We start from the raw sequence: 27983 nt of genomic DNA on the forward strand, positions 1-27983 counted from the left end.
TTGGAAGTAGCCACTCCGTCCAAGCAAGTAGAGAGCTGAACACACTGAAAAATCAACCACTCTTCTTAGATCCACGCGAGCGGTGAGATCCCAGGGCAATCTGCTGCCTCCACACTGGAGAGACGGACAGGCACACGCAAAGACTCACAGCTTCTCAGAGCAGCAACCTCCACGGGAACCAGAGTGGGGCAGGGAAACACGGACTCTACTGGTGAATTGCAGGAGGCTCAGCGTGGACAGCTCTGAAAGTTAAACTCCTCCAGGGATCCAGTCATGAGGGGTGTGGGTAGGGGTCCGCTTTCGTTAGTTTTTTCTCCTGGATCTCTACCACGTTCTCCCAGGGAACATCAAAGAACAATTTCTAGTGCTTCTGGCAAGGGGAGGGGAGAAGAAGTCAACCTGAAACACACCAGAGCACTCATTCCTCTTAACAAGGTCTACTCAGGAGAAGCTGGTCATCCAGAGCCTGTCCTGCTGGGGTAGGAAAAAGAGTCTAGCCTGGGGGAAGGGAAATACCCAACCTCCACCCACTCTAGCCATCCCATCTCAACAAAGAAGCACGTGTGGTCAGAGTCCAGAAGCATAGGCTCGCTAAAAGACTGAGACCTAATCACACCCCATAAAACACTCCTCCCCTCCCAATTCCCCACCAACATCTACTGCCATATTAGCTAAAGGCCTATTTGCAGCAGTTCCTTTTACCCAGTATATCATGCCCAGCTCTAAAAAAAACAAATGACAAAACATACTAAAAAGCAATGTACATAGTTGGAAGAGACAGAGCAATCATCAGAACCAGATTGAGATGTGGCAGAAACATTGGAATTATCAGACCGGGAATTTAAAACAACTCTGATTAATATGCTAAGGCCTCTACTGGATAAAGTATTTAAGAATAGAAGCATGTAAGAAAGAGAGGTTAATGTAAGAGGAGAGAAGGAAATTCTAAGAAAGAACCAAAAAAAATTATAGAGATAAACAATATTGTAACAGAAATGAAGAACTGTCTTTGATAGTTATTAGTAAACTGGATAAGACTGAGGAAAGAATCTCTGAGCTTGAGGATATCTCAATAGAAACCTAAAACTGGCAAGCAAAGAGACAAAAAGACTGAAAAAAAAAAAAAAGGAATGGAATATTCAAGAATTGTGGGACAACTACAAAAGGTATCACGTATGTGTAATGGGAATACCAGAAGAGGAAGAAAGAGAGAAAGAAACAGAAGAAATATTTGAAACAGTAATGACTGAGAATTTCCCCAAATTCATGTCAGTCACCAAACACAGATCTAGGAAGCTCAGAGAACATCAAGAAAGATAAATGCCCCCCAAAACTACACACTGGCATATCACTTTCAAACTACAAAAAAATCAAACATAAAGAAAAAACTCCTGAAAGAAGCCAGAGCAAGAAAGCATCTTATCTATAGAGGAGCAAAGATAAAAATTACATGTGACTTCTCCCCAGAAACATGCAAGCAAGAAGAGAGTAGAGTGACATATTTAAAGTGTTGAGAGAAAAAAACGCCACCAACCTAGAATTCTTTACCGTATAAAATTATCCTTCAAAATCAAAGGAGAAACAAACACTTTCTCGAACAAAAATTTAGGAACTTATTGACAACAGGCCTGCCTTGCAAGAAATGTTAAAAATAGTTCTTTAAAGAGAAGGAAAATGATATAGGTCAGAAACAGATCTACCTAGAGAGAGAAAGAGTACCTAGGAAGGAAAAAGTGAGGGTAAAGTTAAAACTTTTATTCTTCTTGTCCTTAATCTAACATGTAAGAGTTAGATGGGATCTCTTGAGAAGTGTGTACAATGGCCCGCAAACTGTCTGCCTGAAAGATGGGAGGCTGGATGCTTACCCAACGGTTCTCATCCCTCAAACAGCAGTTGAAGGTGCTCCTGAGGCTCTTTATCCCCAAACACCTCCAGGCTGCACTGGTATCACTGCTACACTCACCTGGTTCAGTGCATTATTCTTACCTAGGACACTTTAATGGCTTTTGACCTCAAGTTTCTTTTCTATTACAACTCATTCTAGCCATTGCTAAAGACTGAAGTACTTAAAGTGTCATTTTTCAATGTAAGACATATTATCTTTTTCTGTTAGTTTCCTAATAAAGTACCAATTATTTGACATGCTATTCAAGGCCCTTTATTATCTGGCCCCAATCTTACTTTTGTTGACTCTCTCCATTTGTGCCCCCACCACTTTGGACCAGATCACTTCCCAAACTGCCTTTTCTTATTTTTAAGTTTTTGCTCGTGCTCTGTTCCTCTTCTGGAATGCCTTCTCCATATCACCACTTAACAATCATGCCTATATCTTAAGACTCTACTTAACCAATACTTCCCCCATGAAGCTTTGAACACTTTAGCCAGGAGTACTTTCTCTTTTAAACTCGTTCATTATAGTATTTTAACCTTCTTAAAACTCTTCTCACATGCTATCTTGTATTAGTTAATTGTTAGATACTTTGTCTCCATGATTGCATTGTTTCTTAAGGGCACGGATTATGTCAAAATAGTATAAATGTGTCATTTATAACTAATATCTAATGATTGCCACTAGGTGCTATTCACAATGCTAACTGCCTTATATATATTTTCTAACTTAACATCCACAACACCTTTTTATTATTTATTTATCTAATTTTTACTGGAGTATAGTTGCTTTACAATGTTGTGTTCGTTTCTGCTGTACAGCAAAGTGAATCAGCTATACGAACACATATATCCCCAATTTTTTGGGTTTCCTTCCCAATTTAGGTCACCAAAGAGCATTGAGTAGAGTTCCCTGTGCTATACAATAGGTTCTCATTAGTTCTCTATTTTTCATGTGGTAGCGCAACACCCCTTTAAAGGGGGAACGATTAACAGGCAGTGTTGTATCCATTTTTACCAATGACGACTAGAGCTTGAGGAAGTTCAGTTACTTGTCAGGGTTACACAGTCAGCCAGTATCACAGCTAGAATTTAAACTCGGGCACATGAGAGCAGGATCTTTGTTTAATTCAGTCAAAACCTAGAAGAGCGCCAGGCACATGAAAGGCACCCAATAAGTATCTGTTGAGTAAGGTAATAAATTGTATTTCCAAAGCACAGTCTTCTTGAATATCATATAACCAGTAAATAGTCTACTATTATCATCTTTAAAAAAATGGAGAAAATTGGTAGTTGTTCTCAACATTAGCTGAATAATATTAATGTTGCCCAAATACCTGTTGTTGACAAGTAAAATGCGAAAATGCTAAGTTACAAAATATAGGTTGAAAAATAAAAATTGATTTGTTGATTTCAAGTAATAAACATGGTTTGAAATGTAATATAGTGTATGGGAATACGGCAATCTGTAGAGTTCAGTGCTTTACAAGTCTTATTTTGACAACCTAGCAGCCACGAGTGCACCTAGTATCCAGATCTTGGTTTCTAAATACAATCCTTCAATAAGAGGAACTAGAGCTCTTTGAAGAACGGTTGATTCCAGGGCTGGGGCAGGGCAAATACAAAATGAGCTTGCAGTATCTTGTGGTGTCAGAAAGTAAGGAATATGCTCATAAAAGAATAGGGAATGGTGAAAAAACACAGGAACCAAATGGCAGGAATTCCCAATGGCCAAATATAGGACAATTTAAGCAACCAAGATAAATAAACACAGTAATGGATTATAGCCCATAAAACATACACACGTCCACAAAGATATAAAAAATAGAATAAATAATAAACAGGTAGAAGAGACATCTTTTTCTTATTTTAGAACTGAAATTATTAAGTGTAGAAGGAATGATGGAAATAGAAAATCACAATGACACAGTAATAATGGTTGTAGGCGAGAATCACCAATGGGTGCTAAGATTAGTGGGCAAAAGTATGACGAGAAATAGGATATTTACATAGTGTCGTGGTATCTCTCCAAAGGTAATTATTATGCAAAGGGGAAAGTAGTAACTTTACGGTGGCAAACGCGGTTCATAGACATCACTGCAAGCAAGTGATCAGAGTGTAAAAGGACAACAGACATCATCTTCTGCTGTGATGCACTGGGAAGGGCATAGCATTTGTGGGGTACTTTTGCCAAAAATACATAACCTCAATCTAATCATGAACAAACATCAGGCAAACCTAAATTCAGAGACATTCTTCAAAATGTCTCACCATATTCTTCAAAAGTGCCAAAGTGGTGACAGCACAGAAGGATCAGGTGGTCGCAGATGGGAGGAGACTGAGGAGATGTGACAGCCAAATGCAGTGTGGGATCCTGGGTGGGATTCTGGACTAGGAAAAGAGCACTAGTGGAACAAATGGGGAAATTCTATTCGAATTTCTAATAGGTCTATAGATTAGCCAATAGCCAATTCACTATGGCTGTACAAGATGTTAATATTAAGAGAGACTGGGTGAAGGGTTTACAGGACTCTCTGTACTAACTTTTCAACTTCTCTGTCAGTTAAAAATTAGTTTCAAGAAAAAGCTAAGGAGAAATCTTGTATGGTTTTATTAAATCCTGAGTTTTTTTTCAAAGATGGAGCCTTAATAAATCTACCCAATATTACAGAGAAATCTGGGAGGCAGTAAGTCTAGATCTTGGATTATAGAATCAGAGTTTAGAGTTTTAAAAGCCCCTTGGAGAAGCATTCCGTACATCCACTTTCCTCACTTTCAGGTGAGGAAAGCAAGGCCCAGGGAGGCTGAGTTACTAAAGTTTTGGTTCTAGAACTCAGGTCTTTGATTTATCCATTCATTTTTACTTCTACTTTACAACATTGCTGGATTCAAGTCCAAGAACTCTTTCAGTTGATTTAATTAATTCAATTTAGTCTAATTTCATAAGGTATTTTTACAAGAAATGTAATATTCTAATGTCTAATGTGTTTATAATGAAATTATGAAAATCTTGCTCAAGAAGAACAATGTTTTGCTTTTCATAAAACCTTGAGTAGCACTCTGAGAAGTAAAAATAAACTTTGACTATAAGATTTGAACTTAGTTCAATAAACTTCAAATCAGTTTCAAGGAGCTCAGGGTTTGATTAAAATGCATTATTCCCTTTGGTTAAAGCCACCCTTTGATTTCTTCTCGCGTGTAGGTTCTCTCTTGCTTGTAGGTTCTCTCTTGCTTGGTTGTTTGCTTATACACACACACACAGCGCATTCATTAAAACATGATAGGTCACTTTATGTCATTTGGTACAGTTGTCTGAGATGGCTTCATGATATAATCATTGCCTATTAGGGGCCATAGCAAGACAATGGTAGTCTTGGCATTCAGCCCATGTTTTCCTCCAGTTTTTATTGCCTGTTAAGATTTCTATTCCTCAACAAAACCTGCACTTACCCCCTTCCACCCTGCAATGTCTGGGCTATGCATTTAACAGATGGCCTTGTTATACAATCAACTTTAATGGGATTAGACTGGATCATTGCATTTTAGAGATTCTTCCTTATCACAGCTGTTTCTTCTCTGAAATGCTATCACTCAAATAATGTATGCAAGGTACTCCTCTGGTCAACCCTAGTTTTCCAGAAAGCACCAACACAGAAACCTGAACACATCTGTATTTTTTTCTTTTAGAAAAAGAGGATTTGGGTGCCAGAAATGAAAGTACTTATGACTGCTGTTTATGTATGTGTGTGACGACAATACTTATTGGAAAAAGTCTAAAAAATTACTGAGTGGTTAAGCTAGATGTTAGGAAAATTACTCCAAATATTTCTACGGTAGAACCTCTGTGTCTCTAGAGCTGAAACTCCCCGTGTTGGTCCATTAAACTCTACTTTTCTCGGGTACCTGGGACCAAACTTCCAGAGTCATTTTCACCATCACTGCTCCCCACTCCTACCTCCTCCACGTTCCATTAGAGCCAGTCATTACCAAGCATTGCCTATATCCTAGTTACATGATTTCCTCAGTTCCTTCCTCTTAGCTGCCATCGTCATCACCCTAGTTTGGCCCCAGTTGATATGAAATGAAATATCCTTAAATGCCTACGGGGCTGAGGGAAGAGAGTATTTTCCATCTTTGGTACCCAGTAGATCACAGTAGTGAGATACGGGAGAAGTCCCTTATGCCTCATCTCCCACTTAGGGGCAGAAGTAGGATGGGCTGAGTGGTGGAATTACATCATAGCAGGGCAGCAACCTCATCATATGAGCAGAAGCTTCTAGTGAGGGTCCAGAAACAGGAATCTGATGAGTGGTTCTCAACCTGGCAGAGTCCCAGTAGTTATGTTCTTATTCTCATATTCCTATTTGTCAGGGGCAGGGGAAGCAAAGGTAGTAGTGTAAATTAAGATTGGGGACCGTGGACATTGAATAAGCAAAAGAAAATAATATCAACTAGTGTAATAATATCAACTAAGAAAAAGAATACCTCCGAAATATAGTCTTGTTTTAAGACTTGATTGAAGAGCTACCATTTATTAAACTGTGCTCTATACAATCTCATATTAAACACCTCCCCTCATTTCATATTATATAAACAATCTCATTTCATCTTTATACCAACATATTATTATTTGAATTTACCGATAAGGAAATTGCAGTTCAGAAAGGTTAAGGAATTGTTTTACTCTTACACAGCTAGAAAGCAGTGGAGTCAAGTTTTAAACCTGCGCCATCCATCTCCAGAATCCTAGAATGCAGTTTTTCAACATCTTACGTGGCCCAGCATGTCTGGGAAGTAAAGTAGCTTTGATTCTGTTTATGTTAGTCAAACAGGTTTTCTTTCCTATTCTAAGCCATTTTACAACATTTTGTAAAAATCCTCTCCCAACCTAGAAAGTGCTAGTACACGCAGTCCACTGATTATTATTGGCCCCATAACACCAGATAAGGAATTGGAAGCTCAGAGAAATCAATTAACTTGTCCACTGCCATACAGCTTATCAGTGACAGATGGGAATCTGAACCTGGGCAGTCTGATTTCCTTTCCCCTTCGCAGCCACTCTGCCAACTTTAATATGGTTATATTGATGTTGGTTTGACGTTTCCCAAAAAGAAGTAGAGTGTCATCCAGATTTACCCTATATGCTCTCCTGCTGTGTGTGTCCACACACACACACACACACACACACAAGTGTGAGTGTGCCTATGGACATAGGAGAGAGATTCAGGAATAATGCTCCAAGGAATATGAACTACATTTATCTTCTATGCAGTGGCTGGCATGCTTTGGACTCTTAATGCTCAGGACTGCGCTGTAATTGCAATAATGTCAGCAATATAATTGGCCTCATGCCTGATTTTGCCAGCATTCTTTTCTTTTGCTAAGACAAGAAGACTACGTGTCTGGTCCTGCCCAAATACAGAGCATCTGTAACTTGCAGAACAGATCATGTGACAAAGGGTAAACGTCCATCAAACCACCTTTGCATGTCTGTGCTTTTGATTATTTTCAAGGTACTAAGTGATCTGATTTCTAGTCAGTCTGGGGGGGATGAAACAGCTGTAATTCACAATTAATATATATATCAAACATCACGGTCAACCTTAGTCTTTCTCCCCGTGAGAGGCAGCGGGCTTGTGTCAAGAGCATGTAAAGAGTACCTGCTGCTCTCTAACGAATGGGGCAATGTGTGTGCCCCGCCATTATCATAGGTAGGTTTCACAGCAGCCTTGCCCAGAAATGGGTCAGTGGCAGGCAGCGTGGACCAGAGGAAGCACCTAAAATGAGGGAAAATTGTTCACCTCAGGAATGGGAAAAACAACCCCATCAAAAGCCATCACTTTGGATACGCACACTTTTTCAAGTGTGTTCCACTCCATAACAACTCCGAGTGGTTTGACGCATTTCAGTTCCGAATTTCAAATCTGTTATTGGCTTTTGTGTGTGTTTTCTCCTGAATTCTGCAGGTGAACAGGTAGATAAAGTGACAAGGTTTGAACTTTTGTTTCTGTTCTATTTAGAACGGAGGACCTGAAACAGGGCCACTGAGAGCCCACACCGTGCCTGTGTGTGAATTTAAAGGTGCATCTGCTCATCCCAAGGGAAGGGAACCACCTGGTAAGCGAACCTGCCCCCTACCTGCCCCTGGTGGGACACAACCTGTACATCATTGGCTGCAGCCCGGGTCACGAAATTAGCTCCGGTTCTGGAAGTATGTCAGGGGCTGTGCAGGTGCCTGTACATGGACCTCACAGAGACTGTGCATTTTCCTCAGCTAATTCATTTAATTAGGGCCAAATAATTACAAAATTTCTGAAGTCCAACAATATTTTTTTCATGATATACTTTTAAAATTTACAAGCATAATGTTCAGCAACATGCTTGGATTTTTTCAAGCGTTACATTATTATATTCCAAAATAAGTCTTGCATTTAAAGACAAACATTACAATGCTCATTCTTTGTTATAATTCTCTGTCTTTCTCACCTAGAATATTAACTCTGGGAAGGCAGTGACTGTGTCTGCCTTGTCACAGCACAGTGTCCAGCACATAGTAAATACTACTACATATTTTTTAAATGAAGGAAGGAATTTCTTATTTTTCTTTTAGACCTTGAAACTAAAGGGACAAATATAAAATTTCTGATGAGCAGTTTAAAAATCATTTTTATTCCTTCATTTAAAAATAAAATTTTTTCTTTTAAAGTACTTTCTTCACTTCTTGCTACAATGCTTATTTCCTAGGGCCATTTTGTTTTGTTTGGTAGGGGAGTCATAATGGGTACCTCTTGGGATACCTGCACAGTCCACAAGTCAACTCCGACTTTCTTTGGAAAACGTCACTCACCCTTTGCATTGGAGCCTATGAGCTTTCCTTCCCCGGGACTTAGGACTGAGATAAATTATACACAGTCTCTTTGTGAGCGAGTACAACTGAAACGTGCAAGTGCTGGCGCTGAAACAGCACCGTGTGCTCAGAGAAATACAGTCTGCTGGGAGAGAAAAGCGTAGAGAGAGAGACCAGAAGAAGGAAGTCCTGACAGCCTTAGATCCCAGTCAGTCCCTTCCGAGGTCTGGCAGAATCCCTGTCCTCAGGTTCCCTTGAGTTACTTCTGTAGCCTTCATGTAAATAGCTCCTTTTATGGCTTAAGCCAGGTTAACTGGGTCAGTTCCTAACAAATGTGATAATATATTTTAAATGAAAAGTAAGTGAAGCATTGTTTTTGATGCAAAGATACCTTCCAGGAAATGTAGAGCAGTGCAAGAAAAATTGAATAGTTTCGATGGGGCTTCCTTAACATGGCCAGATGAGGCAAGAGCAGGTGGTATACCCTAGCATCACCACACAGAGGCAGTCTGGAGGAAAGAGCTTCGGGTTGGTTTGACGGCCGGGCGAAGAATAAATGAAATGCCAGAGCTCAGCTAATAGGTTCTTGCCAAAACAGAACTTCGCGCATCTGTCTGCTGTGAGCACGGGAGCCAGGCAAAAGGACGCTAGGGCAGTGTTTCTCAGAGTAGGGTCCTGGGTAAAAATACAAAACCCTGAACCCCATTCCAAACCTGGCAAATCAGAATATCTGAGCGGGTGCCATGCATTCAGCCTTTATTAATAGGCACAATGGGCAACTGGTATGCACGCTGTCTCGGAGCTTTCTACTCAGGATGTGGTGTGAAGACCAGCAGGGATGGTGTCACCAGGGAACTTCCTGGAAGTGAGGGGTCTTTCCCACCCACCTGACCTACAGAGCCATGATCTGCATTTGAACAAGATGACCAGGTGATCGAGATGTTCATTAAAGTGGGGGAAGCCTCGCTCGAGATCATTAGTTCCCTGCTTGGTTGTACACTGGAACGACCCAGGTCACTTAAACACATTACTGTGGTCTGAGTTTTACCCCCCAGAGAGTTTGAATTAACTGGTCTGGAGGGTGACCTGCGCATAAGCACTTTTAAAAGTTCCCCTAAATGATTCTGATGTGTAGCCAAGATTGAGAACCATTGCTTGACAGGGATGACTAGATACATCCTAGAAGAAGGCATTCAATTTGTTGAATGGATTTCGAAACTCGTGGACGGGACCATAGTCTGAAGACAGATTTCTTTTGATTTGAAGGAGCAGGACCCCAGAGGGAAAGAAAATTGTATTTCTTTTTAAGTTCCAGAAAGAGCTGGTTTGGAAAATCATAAGAGAGACCACAGAGGAGGAGAACTCAGAGTTTACAAAATGAACTATGGAGTCTAGAAAGCATGCCACCCAATAACCTTTGGGGGAAAAGAGGGCTTTTGCTACTTCTTAAGAAAAACCCAAGAAGACTGCAACCCTCTTAGGTGCTGGAGTAACAGATGCCTAGGTGGAAAATTAGCAATGGCTAAAGGAATAATCTAGGATAAGCATAAAGGCAATCTCAGAGACCTGAAGACCCCAACCTGCGAGTCCCAATCGTGGCACAGAAGCATTTGCTGAGAGTGAACCAGAAGAGGCCAAAATAGAACAGGGAGGACCCAGGACATGTGGAACTTTTGAGCAGTGGCCATTACGCAGACCATTGGATTAATCACCGAAGCTTGAGCAACATGTCAGTGACCCTGAGAGACTGAGCTATCCTTCCGCCAGAGGCCAGCAAGTACAGATGACGTACCTGGTCCAGCACCCCTTTCTCCGTCCCTGGACAAAAGCACCCCCTTTGCTACTCCATTCCTTGGGAGAGTTGCTGCAGAGGGAGGAAAGAGGGAGTCTTGAATCCAAATGAATACTTACCCAAGTGACATTAAATCTGAATCTAGAAGTGACTGCAAGATTGAGGTTTTCCACCATAGGAGAAATGGAGGCTTGAGAGCTAAATGGGACTCGCTTATAGAAAAATGAGGAACGTTCCACGTCTAATTCCTGAATTATGCCTGCAAATTTCAAATCTGCTACACTAGCCAGTAGGATCTAGTCACCTGCCCATAGGCAGTTTTCCTCGCATTAAGTCCCTGGGACTTGGTATCAAGATAAAAAGGCTTCTTTGAATGGCGCTCTTTTTGCAAGAAAATGAGGATGAGGGGAAATGTTGCACGATCATGAAGCACAAGACACCTATATCTGAGAGGCAGAACTGGGACCAGAACTCGGGTCTACTGTCTAAGATGCACTGATGAACTCTGAAAGCCTCAAGGCTATCTTGAGGTTAAGAAATCAACTAAGTGTCATAACGGTCCTGTCTTAGTAAAGAGCATTTACTCTTCACACAGACGGATACACTGCATTAATGTCATTCATTACTGTAAAGTGAATCAGCCTCAGTGGATAAAGTTATTGACTAGTGAATGGCCTCAAATGACCATTTTCTGATTGTTAAGAAGGGCTGAAAAAGATGTAGTTAAGAGATGACCAATTACTGACACTGTACTTACCTCCTCTGTTCTCTGTCTCACTCCTTTACCCCCCCTCCCTGGAGGGAATATTCTTTGAGAGAAAAGTTGTTTCATGTTTCTCTCCTTCCTGGCCCTTATTTAGAAGACTTCAAAGGATATCACTAGACTTGACTATGTGATTGATACATCCTATATTTCCCTCACCTTGTGGAAGGCATGGCCATTCTCTGTCAGTTCCCTGGTACTAAGGGAAGACTATGAAGGGCATAAGAAATAGCAATAACTTTCTAAAATAACTGTTTCTCAGGACTTCCCTGGTGGCACAGTGGTTGGGAATCCATCTGCCAATGCAGGGGACACGGGTTCGATCCCTGGTCCGGGAAGATCCCACATGCCGTGGAGCAACTAAGCCCATGCGCCACAACTACTAAGCCTGCGCTCTACAGCCTACGAGCCACAACTACTGAGCCCACGTGCCACAACTACTGAAGCCCACGTGCCTAGAACCTGTGCTCTGCAACAAGAGAAGCCACCGCAATGAGAAGCCCGTGCACCACAACAAAGAGTAGCCCCCGCTCGCCTCAACTAGAGAAAGCCCGTGCAGCGATGAAGACCCAACACAGCCAAAACTTTAAAAAATAAATTTAAAAAGTAAAATAAAATAACTGTTTCTTTAAAATTGTGACCCAGGAATTGAATTTCATGAATCATCCTGACATAGTTTGGGAAGAAATCACATAGGGGATCTAATTTTTGGATTATTTAAAAGTGAATATATTATGTATGAGGCTCCCCTCCCCAAAAGAAAACCTAACCAATCATTGATTAGGCTAGTATAATATAACCCAAGAAAATGAATTTCACTAGATGCTCTTGCAGTTGCCACAAGGAGGACCCATTCATATACAATATAATTCTAAATCCGCTTTGAGCCCACTACAACGTCTATGTTAGTGCCATTGAAAATTCCTGGCAAATTTATAAGAATATGTTGCAGTATCCTTTTTGCCTAATCCTGGAGGGGAAGAGAAAGTCAAAGGATTGAAATTAGTGATGTATATTTAGGCAGTCAGCTTATTGGAGTGATGCCCCAAACCAGCAAATGCTCTACATACGGAAAATACTCAATTAGGGGAGGGCTGATGGAAAGAGACAAGATCTCAATAAAGGGTTGAATCTGTCAGTGAACTATTAATGATTTCTAACTATTTCTTGAAACCATCTTAAAATAACCAACATAAAAGGGAAAATTGAACCACAAAACCAAGAAGTCTAATGTCTGTTAACAACCCCGATTATTGAAACAATCCTTTAAGACAAATCTATATTTTCATACAGCGTACATAAAGCATGAATGATCTCACTGGGCTGTATGGATCTCCACTGAATCCTCGCTGTGAATTAAGCATTCAAAAATTGGTAACGATCTGTATCACAAACCAGTTCTTTATGCTTTGCTTTAAAAGTCATTCTATCTTCGGAAAACCCCCAGACGTGGCTGGAAACTATTTATTTTCCAAAACCATGAGCTCATGACAGAAATGCTGAGGTGCATAAGTCAGTTCATAGGAGCTGTGAGCTCAACAGGGAATTATGGGGTTAAAATTAATTGCTCTGAAAAGTTATCTGATGCAGGCTGTCGTTGTCAATGGAGACCAGATTACTGAGGAGTTTCAAATAACAAACTTTTGTTGCAAAGTTGCTAAGTTTTATGTCCAATGCAGTTTTTAAAAAGCCATCTTGCTTCTTAAACTTCCTCTCTTGACAGGAAAAGGAGTGTTTGTTTTGTCTGTCTTCAGAGTCTCATGAAAGTTGCTTTGGAATGGTACCCAAAGAACCCGTGTGATGGGCAAGCTTGGCCTTAACCTGTACAAGAGAACTGCTTAAACACGATGCATCGTCCAGAGAATAGCTCTTTCTAGGAAGCAGACTCTGTTGTAGGAAAAGAAAGAAGAACTTACCTGGGTAATCATTCTTGTCTATGTCAGAATCTCCTCTTAAAGTAAAGCCGAATCCAGAAGGGACAGCCTGTGAGGCCCACACTCCTTGCAGAATTTGGGAAGCCTTGGCGTTTAAGCCATTCTTGTTACCGTTGTAAATGAGCACTTTGCCTCTTTGGTCCTTGCCTGCAAAGGGCGCACCGATGGCAATGTCTACAAACAGAGACACAATTTTTAAATAAAGAAGAGTATTTTAGAAAGAGAAATAAGTACAGTCGAAGAGCAGTACCAAACAGCCCAAAGGGCTTCTTAAGTTTTCCGTGAAACTCTGTAGTACTGCAACAAGAGGAGATTATTTGTTGTCTTTCATCCATCCAAGAAATATTTATCGAGTGCCTATAATGTGTTGGGCACAGTGGCTTCAACGGCAAACCAGACACTGCTTTTCCAAAGTTTATATTCTGGTGCAGGGAATAGACAATTTGAATAAAGAAATAATCAAGAAAAGATAGAAAGTGACAAATGCTATGAAGAGAATCTTAAAAATACTGATGTGATGGAGAGTGATTGGATTGTTATTTTAGATGAAGTGGTCAGACAAGGTGTCTCTAAGGCTGATCTTGAAACTGAAATCTGGGGACAAGATGGAACTGACCACGTGGAATCAGAAGGAAGAGCATTCCAGGCAGAAGGAATGACTGTGCAAAGGCCCAAGGATGCAAGGAGCTTGGCCCACCTGAAGAGCAGCCAGAAGGTGATCTACGTGGGAGCTTAGTGAGTAATAGGGAAGAGCTGAGTCAGATTAATGAGCTGCGTGGACCAGATGAGGCACCTTTGCAGAGTACTTAAGAGTTTCTCGTTAAAAGAAATAAACAGGGCTTCCCTGGTGGCGCAGTGGTTGAGAGTCCGCCTGCTGATGCAGGGGATGTGGGTTCGTGCCCCGGTCCGGGAAGATCCCACATGCCGCGGAGCGGCTGGGCCCATGAGCCATGGCCGCTGAGCCTGCGCGTCCGGAGCCTGTGCTCCGCAACGGGAGAGGCCGCGACAGTGAAAGGCCCGCGTACCGCAAAAAAAAAAAAAAAAAAAGAAATAAACAACCTCTTTCACAAATATTATATCTTTGAATGATTACATCATCCCATGATGTAGGCGAGGACTCTGGGAAACCGAGAGAGAACCCTATCGCCTTTCTCCCTGTTAAACATAGCAGTGAATGAAAACTACCTTCCATATATTGTGTTCATCAGGATTGCTCTAAACAGTACACCTAACTACTTAGGTTTACATGAAAAAGAGCGCCAATAGCACAGTAACATAACAGCCCGAGCTGCGGACGATGGTGTGTGTCCTCATTTTGTCATTCATCCATTGGTAGTTGTTCCTAAGTCTGATAAGACTGAATGAATTGTAAACTGATTTTCACTACATAACAAGGATCATAAATCCACTTTCACTTAACAGGTAAGGATAAACTGTCAAAAAACTCAGATCGTTGTGGAAAATAAAGATATTGTCATGTGGTAGGTGGGAAGGGGTACTTTCTTCACATCCTCCGAGTCAGTGAATTTATCTGTCCCCTGGTTACGTCTCATTTTGGCATCATTTTAAGGACACCAAGGCTCAGAGAGGCAAACCCCCTCTTAGCTTGTTAGAAATGTTTCTCTTAGTTCTTAAAAGTGTCATTAAGGGTTTGAGAGAAAAGACAAATAGAAGAGATGATGAAAAAGATGACTACACAGATAATTTAGCATTATTTCTTTCATTTGGTGCTCAGGAATAGGGCAGTTTTTGAAAGCAACAAATCAGCTCAAGATGAACTTGTCTCTTTTTTAAAAAGTTTCCCTGGAACCATGAGCTTTTAGTATGCATTTATGTCTTATGGTACTTTAAAAGTTACTAACTATACATTGCTGAGACGTGTTTTTTCAAGGAAATCATAAAAGTATGTGACCAGTTGCTGAAGGTATTAATGAATACTTTGATTTGATGGGAATACTCTCTAGGCTATTTTGTTGGAGCAAATTCCTGTTACTCCCTGGAACTTCAAGAAACCCAGTCTACCTTGGTTCTTAACTTAAAGGTCCTGAAAATGTATGCAAAATTTTGTGTGAGCTGGCATGTTTTTCTGAGGAGAGGGTACTTCGAAGGCATTCATAAATTCCTAACTTAAAGAACCACAAACCTAAACTAAGAATTTAACACTGCTTAACAACGAACATTGAAGGTGCCTTTAAGCTGAAGTTGAGAGATCAATTACAATTCAGCATAACCTGTACGTAAGCCGTATGAGTTACTCAGATGGCAATACACTTGCTAATATATCAACATGTATTTATTTGTTTTGACTCTGTACATATAGTACATTCTCTAGGTCTCTTCAAGTCATAAATCTATACGTCAATTTTAAAAATAATTGCTGTTTGTTTAGAGCTGTCATATGACACCCTAAATCAACATGAGAAAATTTCCATGTAACGTCTATGTTAGCCAAAACTGAAGTTTAAATTGCCTTGAGATTTTGGATAGTTTATTAAAGACCAATCAGAAGAACTGTACCACACACACCACTGTGAAGTCTCTTGTTTCCGTCATGCAACAGTAACATGAAATTGTGGCACATAAGTAATTTCCATGCATTGGTGTAAATTACCATTGTATCCATCTTGGTTCAGGTCTCCTAAATGTGCCAAAGCACTACCGAATCTCCCGAAAACGTCAGTGCCTGCGAGGATCTGCGGATTTCTGAAGACCAGCACGTTCACTTGCAAGTACAGGTAAACTTGCCCTACTTCTCTGGGGTTGCTCTCAAATTCACGTTCCATAAAGAGAGGTGCCCCGATCAATATGTCATCCATTCTGCAGGGAACGAAGAAAGAGGTCAGCACAGACATGAGATGCTGTTGGGTAGATTTCTAGTCAACTAGATTAGTACATTTCCACGGGTATATTTCCTTTTCCAAGGGATATCTTACAACTGCCATATTTCTTTCATTGCTTTGTTATGTCTACGGAATAGAATGCTGTAAGAAAATAAGAGTTGTTAAATTATCACACTGAACTTTTTAGCTATGCTAAAAATGACTACTTTAAGAAAACCACAGCTATTTCACCCTTTTCAGCTCTTTGGTGCATTTCCAGAAAATGTACTTACACAAGTAAAACGTATCAGAAAGACCAAAATAGGTTTTTCTAAACATGGATGAGAATTTGTCTACAATTTAGTTAACTATACATTTATATTATGAAGTTTTCTTGCAGTAATAAGGTTTAAAAGAAAGTCTGTCCTCCTCTTTTCTCTTGTTACCTCCATTCAAATAAAACAGAGGCCAGAGAAGGTTCTCATACTGGCTAGAAAGCTAGAAAACAAAATTTTCCTCCCAAATGCGAATTTATAGTTTTTCTTTGTAGATGTAGATATTATAGCAGACAACCAGTAGATAATTTTTCAGGCTGAAAAAATTTCAAGAAAGAGATAGCAATTGGATTGCTACACACTTAGGTAAAACATTTTCTTAAAAATGTTCCAAATGGGGACATCCCTGGTGGTCCAGTGGTTAAGATTTCGCCTTCCAATGCAGGGGGTGAGGGTTCGATCCTTGGTCGGAGAGCTAAGATCCCACATGCCTCATGGCCAAAAAACCAAAAGATAAAACAGAAGCAATATTGTAACAAATTCAATAAAGACTTTAAAAATGGTCTGCATCAAAAAAAAAAAAAAAAATCTTAAAAAAAATGTTCCAAATGCATTTACTTGCCGTGCTTCTGTGCTCTATCTAGGCCAAGAGTAAGGCAGGGATTGGGGCTGCTCCAGGCCTCAGGCTTTGCCCTGGAGGAACCTGGTTGCCTCTCTTTCTGTTATTATTATTATCAGTATGAAGAGACATTTGTTAAACACCTAATTGTGTGTGTTGCTGCCTTGTAGTTCAAAGACGTCTAAAACCACTGGTTCTCTACCGCAGAGATTGAGCAGGGCCATTTTCTCATTCTCAACAGAAGGAACAAAGCCATACAATTGGTCCCTGAGGGACATGATGGGACTGACCCGTTACCTCACTATGTTTCTCACTGCCAACACTGTGGAGTTCTAGAAATGCAAAGACCTATGCTTGTGAAAGATTAGCACATCCATGGGATCTTTGGATTCTTGGACTATTGTGACAACGTTGATTTATTTTCGTAGAAATAGATTTCCCTAGATATTTAAGTGTAAGGCTTCTAAAATGCTCTAAACGCCAAAAAAGGAGAAAGACATTTGTTCTTAATTTATAATTGTGTTCTCATAAAGCTGAGAGACAATAACTGTCTTGGATTCAATTGATTCAGTGTGCCTTGTGCAATATTTTGCATTTAGTGTCAATAATATTTTATGTTAGCAGTACCACTTAAGAGTCACAATATATATTATTGTCTAGGCTGGTGTTTTTAAATCTTGATTTGCAACTCATTAGTGGATTGTGAAATCAATTTAATGGGCCTTGACAAGCAATTATAAAAATGAAATAGAATACAATAGAAAATATGAGTCAACGCATTACACATACTAAGAATGAATACTGTTCCATGAAACCTTTTGTTTCAGTTGTGTGTATGTAGTGGGTTGCAATGTTAAATGTATTTCTGATTACGATCCCACAGGGCCAAAAACTCATTGAAAGACCATTGCGGTAGGCCATGCGTGCTATTAGGCTATTTCAAAGTTTACTTGTCATATCCTTTTTTAGAATATACCCAATTCAAGTTTAAAGTTTTAAAAATATTTATTAGTAAAGATGTTCTTTACTGAGCTTCCGAAAAAGTAGTTGTGTAACAGACTGGGTGCCATTCTAAGAATATATAATATATATAAAGTATATCATATTTTATACATATACATGTAATCTCAAGAAAGAATAATGGTGAATCAATATTTATGGTGAGGTTTTCACTAAAAACCATCTTTTCTGTTTGTGTCATGTTGGTAGTTTGGATGAGATCTAAGTTATTATGTAAAGGCATTTTATAAAAGTAGGATATACACACTAAATTTCATCTTATCTGAAATGTCCAATATTTGAGCAGAGTTTTCTTTACATCTCTATGTAGCATTCACACAGGTTTTATTTTTGTCTCTTTTTTATGTCTAAAAAAGTATTATGTCCACTCTAATAATACAGTGCAAGGTGCAGGTTCTCATTCTTTCACATGTTCTTTGAGACAAAACATAAATATTTCCGTGAGGAGCAAAGCATAAATATAGTGATAAACAGAGAGGGGGGATGAGGGAACCCATCAGTGAGAATATTCATTATGAAGAATCTGAATTCAAGTTTTCTGCAGCCAAATGGTGTTTAATATGTTGATTTAACATATAAAGTTCTCTGTTTCTTCTTTTTTTCACAGTAGTCCGTAGTGCATGCTAATGCCTGTGACTGATTCGCAGAATGTAGTTATTAAGAGAATGCAGGTTAGGAGGCTGTATACTAGAATTGATATCTAATCCATATAATTGTTTTATGATAGGTGAGAACAAATATAGCTTATCATTTATGTTACAGAAATCAATTTAATTTGCAATTTCTTTATGTTTTAATTTTCTAGATTTTCTACTTAATTGAATCATAATGATTTCTCTTCTATGAGAGAACCCACTTGGAGTAAATCTAGCACCAAAACACAGTTACTCAAAGCTGCTTCCTTTCAACTAAATTTTCTCTAAAATGCTCTCAAGTTAACTAACTGCTAAGACTCTAAATTTAGTTCCTTTTGGCCCCGCAGAGGCTAAAACAATCCAATGGATTAAACTGTAATTCTTTGAATTTCTGAAATAGTATGAATATTTTGTTTCAAAAAGCCATAAGAAAATAAAAAAACAGACTTGCTTGTTTAGGTTCAAGAGGAAAATACTATCTCCCTTTGCTGTTAAATTTGTCCAGAAATTCCTAACAGAGTTTACATTGAAAGATTTTGTAGTTCTGGCTATCTTAAGATAACTGAATTAATTTCACCAGCTTGTTTATGTTTTACAAAATAGACACAGGCTTGACAAGATCAACCACCAACCAGCATGCACGTTAACTGTTTGGTCTAAACTTTTGCAGTCCACTCGTAACACCTGGAGAGTTTTTTAAATAAAATATTGGAGAAATCCCCACCAGTTTATTTATTTGGTCACATTACTTAACGACACTGTCTTTTTTTGTTTTCCCTGATGGTGGGTTTTGGAGCATTTGTAGGGACTTGGCTTTTGTTGCACGGTGGATAGAGAGGATGACATACGCTGTGAAAGAAACTTCACTAGGTAGTCTCACGTACAATAGTACTTAGTTTTCTCTCGGATGGAGAGAGGGAAGTCTGGTTCAATTCCACAAAATGTGAGTCCTAACTTCTGAACAGTGAATGATCAACTAGATGAGTGATGCTCTCAATCCTATTCCGAGTCACTGTACAACATCCACTCAGGTCCAAAACTTGAAAGATGCAGGCTATTAAAAAAAAAAAAAAGGCTATTGGAAAATTAGAAATTGGGTAAAGAAAGGGAATTAAATCTCAATTCTGTTATAAAACTCTGCTGATTAATGCTCATTTATAATTCCTTAATCACTGATAAATGCTGGGAAAGCTAGAAAGGGCTTTGTGAATTTTTTAAAAATTGGAGTTATAGACTCTCTAAAATTATTTATGAGTTAAACTAATGACTTGGTCAAATGCAGCAGCCTAGTATGGCTACTTTGAATATAATCAAACAAACTGATTTTTCTTATATGCCATGATGCTGAAAACCATTCATAACTGAATTTTTTATCAGTCAGTTGTTTTTAGCATCGTCAAAGACAATCTTAAAGTTCTTTGGGTGAAAATAACTGAAATTATGGTTTTATATTTTTATAAAGTGGAAGTATGAGCTTGTTTATAAGAATAATGGAAATTAATAAAATGCACACTTAATAAACAGATTCTTATCAACGAGCAAAACAGAGTAAAAACTTAAACACATGTATATGCTATTCTTCTACCCCAACCCTTATTTAAGGTCATTGAAATCCATGTGTATTCTATATGTGTATGTATATGTATATCTGTATACATGTTATAGACAATATCTGTATGTTTTTACATGAATATGAATATAGATAGGTCTATATGTGCATATATATGTGGAATCTATAAAGTGCAATTCAAGTAGAGTGGTGCTTACCACGGGTGGAGAGATTGGGGAAATGGGGAGATATTAGTCAAAAAGTACAACGTTGCCGCTATGTAGGATGTATAAGTTCTAGAGGTCCAGTGTACAGCATAGTGGCTATAGTTAATAATACTATATTGTATACTGGAAATTTGCTAAAAGCGTAGATCTTAGGTGCTCTTACTATATAGACATCCCCCCCACACACACACGGTAACTATGTGATGGAAGGACCACCCAGTTGGCCGATACAGATGAATTGAATGCAGTCATCATCTCACTATGTCTATGTGTATCAAAACATGTTGTCCACCTTAAATATACATAGTTTTTAATTTTAAAACTATTTTACAGGTTATTATTGGATTTCTTCAGTGACAAGTATACTAATTTATCTGTTTCCCAATTTTTAAAAGTAAATGAGAGGCATGTCAGTCATTGTACTCACTTACTAGATTAAAAATTCTGAATTCTTACAGATTTTAAACCCTTGAAGACTGCAATTATATATATGCTTTCCTACTAGGTATTTTATAGAGCTTAGTAAAGAGTTCTCTGTATATAAGTGAACAAAAAAATTATAAGGTAAGTCAGCAAAAGTTCTGTGAACGAATCAAGACCTTCCCCTGCTTAGTGTGTGCTCTTGGGCAAGTCACTTAACTTTTGTGTCTCAGTTTCCTCATTGGTGAATTTTAGGTAGTTTCATTGGATTGTAGTACAGATTGTCCTGTTGCTATTAGACTTATTACACATAAAGGTACTTTGAGAGAAATAAAAACACTGTCTGCTAATCATTCATGATAAAGATAAAATGTGATTGCTTAATAGCATGTTAAGTTCTTCAATTGTTTCAATGGAGAATCAAGATTTCTGCATTTCAAACTGCTAACCAACTGAGGTTTATATCCAGGAAAACTTTATTTGAGACAGAGCTTTGCGTTTGCTGCAAATCCCATTCTAGCCTTAGGGTCCCTGATAGAAATCTTGTCAGAAACTGAGAATGACAAAAGCATTCTCTCTCAAAACAAGGCCACAGGTGTCCTGGCGTGGAGCCATCACAGGAGCTTAGGAAAAGTCACTGACACGTGCAAGATTTACTGCCTTTGTTTCCTCATTCTGCTAAGATTGCTGAGGGATTACAGGTTTCTGTCTCTGCCCTGATGGCTTGTGTTGTACCTTCCCTGGGGATGAATATCCACCCCAGGAGGTGAGGACATGGGCTGTCACAGTAATTAGTGGTTTTCAGGCCCCCCGTCCTGGGATCAAGTATAAACCTAGAAACACAAGATGCCATGTTTTCCCTATTTGTGTCTATCTGAAAGCCAACAATATCAAGTGATTGTTCTAGAAAAACAGGTGCTGCAAAAATGGTGGCAAGTTATATATGCATTATTGTAATCTCAGACTTCACGTGAGTTCTCTATCTTTATTTGGGATGCAGTGTTCTCAGTGGCTTCCAGAGCACGCTCATTGATTATGGGAACATGAATGTACGTTGCATCTAAGTAATTAGAGCAGCAAACAATATACAGACTGAGAATCTATAGGTACTTTTTTCTTTAAGAATGACAATATTAAGATAATAGATGTATTTTTCAATGCAGTCTAAAGAATTCAGAATATACTACCCAATAAAAAGAAATGATGTGCATAGCAATTTTTAAGAACATCAAGAAAGAACAAATCATTACTGGGAAATTCCTATGTTTGAAACCAATGAGGTCCTTTTTTCACAAGTTTTCTTTTCTTTTTCTTAATGTGGCAAAAAAAAAAAAAAAGTCCTATAAACGTTGTCACAAAACTTTAGACTAGAATGAATGTGTTTTCAGGAAGGTCGTGGTGCCCTGCAGGGCATATTGTGACACTGGGGGGGAAAGCTGAAAGGATTGAAAAGGGAGTGAACTACAGAACGAAACACGCTGGGTGATCTGTGCCCTAAAAAATGCTGCCTGGCTCCCAGGAGAGAAGCCCTCATGCGTGTTGTGTTGTTATCTGTTGAAGGAAATGTGTCTAACTTATCCCAAGGGTCAGTGTCGGACTTTTTGTTTTCACTAAAGAATGGGCTTCCTGTATCTGGACAGTACGCCATGTTTTGGACCTCAGGTTCTTCCTCCACCGTTTTCTTTCTAAATGACTAAAAGGCTCTGATAACAGATACAGTCCATCCACGTTGCTCATTTTGAGTGGTGGTCCTAATTCTTACTTCCTTTCCACAATTCAGACAGCTGAAGATTAAAGCAACTTCATTTTCAGTTATCTGCAGGATAAGATCTTATCCAGGATAAGATTTCATTCACAGATCTTATCCAGGATAAGATTTGCGTTCTCCAAAATAGACCCAGAGTGCAACCAGTTCTACTCTTCCTGCCACTGCTCTGGTCCAAGCCACTGTCCTGCCTCGCCTGGCTTATGGGCAATGGGCTCCCAGAAGGCCTCACTCCATGGAGACCCAATGAACAGAGCATGGCTGCTAAAACCAAAGTGGGTGCAGGCCAGTCCCTTGCTTAGACTCCTCCAGGGGTTTTCAAGATGATGTGTCCTTCTTGGAAACAGACTCATTCTATCCATGGCAGAGTCCATGTGGTGCTGTGTAAAGCGGCTCACAGACTTTCTCTCCAAGCCTCTTTGATATTCCTTGACTATGCCAGCAGCTCCCCGCTCCGCTGGGAATTTGGACACTCTTCCCCATATAGTGTTTTGCTCCCTCACCTAACCTAACACCCAGGCCTTCCCTGTTTACCTGAATAAAAATTGCATCCCTCCCAATTTTTTTCTATCCCCGTTCTGTTTTTTTTTTTTTAAGTTTCATTAATAGACTTTATTTTTTAGAGCAGTTTTAGGTTCAAAGCAAAATTGCACAGAAAGTACAGACAGTTCCTGTATACCCCCTGCCACAAGCAAGGCCTCCCCGACTGTGAACATCCTGCACCAGGTGGTACATTTGTTACAACTGATGAACCTACATGGACATATCATCATCACCCAAAGTCCACAGATTACATTAGGGTTCCCTCTTGCTGGTGTACATTCTGTGGGTTTAGAAAGATGTATAATGACATGAATCCACCCTTGCAGTATCATACAGAGTACTTTCACTGCCCTACAGAGCCTCTGTGCTCCACCTAATTCATCCCTCTTTTCACTATTAACACCTGGCAACCACTGATCTTTTTACTGTCTCCATAGTTTTTTGTCTTTTCCAGAATGTCATCTAGTGGATTCATATAGTATGAAGCTTCTTCATACTGGCTTCTTTCACTTAGTAATAGCATTTAAGGTTCTTCTATGTCTTTCCATGGCTTGATAGCTCATTTCTTTTTAGCACTGAATAATATTCCATTGTCTGGATGGGCCGCAGAATACTTACACATTTACCTACTAAAGGACATCTTGATTGCTTCCGGCCTTCTGTTTTTGTTTTTTTCCTGCGTAGTGCTCATCACCATCTAACATAATCTTTATTTGACTTATTTATTTTTTTATCTGTAGCTCCCACCCGAACTACCGTATAACCTTTATGAGGGTGCGGGTTTCGGTTTTGTTCTCTGCTGTATCCCAGCACCTAGAACAGTGCTAGTGTGTAGAAGATGCTCAAGAAATATATGTTGAATGAAAGAATAATAAGCTATTTTCCAAAAGGTACAAAAGTTAGCAAATTTATCTCCAATCATACGGTACCGCATAATAAATAAAGTTCATTTCTGGCTATGTAGAGGTCATAGCTAATGTCTATCCATGACGTAGCCCAGATAAGGGAACATAGTTCAGATTTTTCAGATATTTGCTTCTTACCGAAATGTGAGCTCCATGAAAGCAGAGACCTATTCTTCCTTAATCACAGCTACATTCTGGGCACCCAAGAACAATGCCTGGCATATGATAGGTGCTCCAACAATATTTATTGGATGAATAATCAGTTCATCTCAATTTTTTGGCTTTCTTATTTAATCATTTGTCTTATCTGTCAGTTAGGTGCTTTTCGTGGATCAGAGAGTTGCTTCATAACAATTTTCTTTGAAGTAATAACTTAAATACAACCACAGTTTATCATGCTGTTTGATCCAAGCTCAACTATAATTTACTGCCATAAACTGAAAAAAATAATATTATTATTTCATCTTCTGCATGGGGGTCACTAGTATGTTGGTTAAAGCACTGTCAGGAGAAAAAATATTTATGTGCAAATGTTTTATGAATATCATGTGCTAAAGGGTGAAGGCAGATGAGCAGATTCTTCAATGGCTATGGAAGTCAAATGGCCAAGGACTATTTAGTTCGTAAAATCAAAGATAAAACTAAGTAAAATAGTCCTGTCTTAGAAGTGGCAGATGTGGTAAAGACATAAGAAAGGATGATAGAGAATTTTTTAGTAGATGTATCCTTTTGCCCTGGACTAAAAAAAAAAAGTTAAAACAAGAGAGCCTCGATCTTGTTGAGGAAGTATGGAAGGATCTATTTCATGAAGGAAAAAATATAACATCTTTAAGGACGAATATAATATCTGGTGAGTGAGGAAGTTCTTATAAACTTACCCATCATTGTTAACATCTGATACTGCAATTGTGTATCCAAAGTAAGATGCCATCTGCAAAGGAAAACCATAAGATGATATATTTTGTGCTCAAAAAGTCATTTTTATAGTCATCTCTCAATTTTCCCTGAAAGATTAGCCACATTGCAGCACATTTTTGCATTTAAATTCATAGACCCTTGGACATGGACAGAGTCTTCGAGTCATTTAGTTTAACCCCTGACCTAATGCATAATGTCCCTCACAACACCCATGACATCTGCTCGGACATCCTCTGGAGATGTTCAACAATAAGCCCATTCAATTTGTAGATACAACTATTAGAATACTTTTTGCTAAAATTGGTCCTCCTGTAACATCTGGTCCTTAATGCTCCTACCTAGTTCTGCAATCTTGAATGTCACAGAATAAATCTAATTCCATTTCCATATGAAATCGCCTATGGAAATGTTTTCAGCTGGCTTCCCATCTTTCTTAGGGATACAACATGGGATACCAAAGAAAAGATGGTACCCCATGAACACACTGACAGGAGAAGATACCCCATGAACACACTGACAGGAGAAGATAAGTAGGATGGACACCCTCTGCTTTGGACTCTTTATATCACTGAAGCATAAAATTTAATTTGAGGGTAAACCACGTCTCTGTATCAATTCATATGGAGTTTATCGTCTGCTGAGGTTTCTAAGTCTTTTCTGAGTGTAACCAGTGTGCCTAATCTCTCTTATATTTTTGTTTTCAACCTATGTTTTCAAGGTTTATAATCTCTTCAGATTTGGCCAATAGTTTTAGCTTGCCAAGATTTTTCAGTTCCGTATTCTGCCATCCAGTGCTTTAGCTCAGCGGTCCCCAACATTTTTGGCACCAGGGACTGGTCTCGTGGAAGACAGTTTTTCCACCGACCAGGTTGGAGGGGCGGGGGGCGGGAATTGTTTCGGGATGATTCAAGCACATTACATTTATTGTGCACTTTATTTCTATTATTATTACATTGCAATATATAATATATTGCAATGTAATAATATACAACTCACCATAATGCAGAATCAGTGGGAGCCCTGAGCTTGTTTTCACTTGCCACTCACTGATAGGGTTTTGATATGAGTCTGCAAGCAATTGATTTACTGTGGTCTCGGTGCAGTCAAACCTCTCTGCTACTGATGATCTGTATCTGCAGCCCCTCCCCAGAGCTAGCATCACCGCCTCAGCTCCCCCTCTGATCATCAGGCATTAGATTCTCATAAGGAGCACGCAACCTAGATCCGTCACATGCGCGGTTCACAGTGGGGTTCACACTCCTATGAGCATCTAATGCCACTGCTGATCTGACAGGAGGTGGAGCTCAGGCGGTACTGAGAGCGATGGGGAGCGGCTGCAAATACAGATGAAGCTTCGCTCGCTCACCCGCTGCTCACCTGCTCTGCAGCCTGGTTCCTAACAGGCCACAGACCAGTACCAGTCTGTGGCCCAGGGGTTGGGGACCCCTGATTTAGCCAATTTAGCTTCCTATCACCTACAAATTTAATCAGCCTACAGTCCCCTGGAAAGTGTGCTCCACAGAAGGCAGAGAGTTCCATCTGTGTTGTTCATTCTTCTCTCTGCCCTGTCTGACCTGTGTTTAGCTCAGAGTAGGTGCCAGGTGCTAGATACTCCTTGCAGAGGAAAAAAATAGATGAGTTACCAAGTGTAACACAATTATTCAATTCTCCCACCTTTTTTGTCTATTCCAAACATATACAGTTGCCGTAGACTGATTGTTTACGCCTCCCCTCCTCCAAATTCAAATATTGAAACCTAACTCCTTATATAATGGTATTAGGAAGTGGGGCCTTCAGGAGGTGATTAGGTCACGAAGGGTTGAGCCTGCATGAATGGGATTAGTGCCCTTAGAGAAGAGACCCCAGAGGGCTCTCTAGCCCTCCTTCCACCAGGTGAGGACACAGCAAGAAGACGGCGGTGAACAGGAGGCAGGCTCTCAGCAGATTCCAAATCTGCCTACCCCTTGATCTTAGATTCCAGAACTGTGAGAAATAAATGTTTGTTGCTTTAGCCACCCAGTCTATGGTATTTTTATTATAGTAGTCCATGGGCTAAGACATGGGTGCCAGGTGCAAAATACTCTTTGCAGAGGAAATGAATGCCTCGTTTAGCTGCGTCATGCAATAACTCAATTCTCCCACCTCGTTTCTCTATTCCAAACACATACGGTGAAATTCTTATTCCTGGGTGGCATTGTGTGGTCTTCACTCAGAGGAATTTCATCACTTATGTATTAAGTTCTGAGGTTCAAGATTGCAGAACTAGGTGGTATTGAAGATGAGAAGTTACAGAAAGGCCAAATTTAACAATGTTTAAAGAGCTTTTAATGATAAAAATGTGAAATGAAAAGACAAAGGAGAAGTCTTGCCAGATTTCCATTAAACCATTAATTGTCACCACTTGGGAATCATGGTTCAAAATTTATAAATCCACACAACTTCACTATTATCACAGTCTTATATCTCTGTATTTACCACAAGAGTACCATGAGGGACATTGTTAAATGCTTTGTTGAAAATTGCACAGTAACAGATAGACTAAAGCCCCAGTTTGGGGGAGGAAATGTCAAAAATGTGTTCTTCAAAAAACTCTATTTGCTTGACAAATATATGATTCCGAATTTCTGTGTGTAGCTAAGAGTTGAGCATTTCAGGATCTTAAACCTGGATCCTCCTGGGATCCCGTGGGCCAAGATGTAACTTGGCTGGAGTCAAGTGTGAGGCTTGCTAGAAGCTCCTTACCCTGGGTTGGTGGTTAGGAAAGGAAACTGATTGACTAGAGAAATGAATTCAACTCACGATTGGCTCCCTTAGACGGGAGTATCACATTCATCCTTTAAAGAAATGTGACAGATTTCAACAGGTCAAAAACCCAGGAAACCCAGGGTAGTGAATGAAGTGTGACCTCAGGCCGTGTTACGTCAGGAGGATGACAGCAGCCTGTTTGCAGGCAACTGACCCATTGATAATAAGACCCCAGCCAGTGACAGTGGGTACAGGGCCATACCTACCCCCTGGGGGGAAGGGACCAGAACCAGAGAGCTTATCTTCCATATAATGTTGGG

At 39.6% G+C, this 27983-nt stretch overlaps 1 protein-coding gene across 2 annotated transcripts in view; it reads right to left on the minus strand.

Annotated features, from left to right (window-relative positions):
* ITGA8 (integrin subunit alpha 8) overlaps positions 1 to 27983 on the minus strand; it is a gene marked incomplete at both ends in the record, with an annotated part of 178153 nt that overhangs the window by 105194 nt on the left and 44976 nt on the right. For both annotated transcript variants that reach the window (XM_082844951.1, XM_082844950.1), the window contains 3 exons: positions 13206 to 13397; positions 15835 to 16040; positions 24879 to 24931. In XM_082844951.1, coding sequence (XP_082701077.1) covers positions 13206 to 13397; positions 15835 to 16040; positions 24879 to 24931 — 451 coding nt within the window. The remainder of the gene's footprint in view (positions 1 to 13205; positions 13398 to 15834; positions 16041 to 24878; positions 24932 to 27983) is intronic.

The sequence above is a fragment of the Leucopleurus acutus genome (assembly GCF_964270905.1).
Source record: "Leucopleurus acutus genome assembly, chromosome: 1".
Classification (NCBI taxonomy): Eukaryota; Metazoa; Chordata; class Mammalia; order Artiodactyla; family Delphinidae; genus Leucopleurus; species Leucopleurus acutus.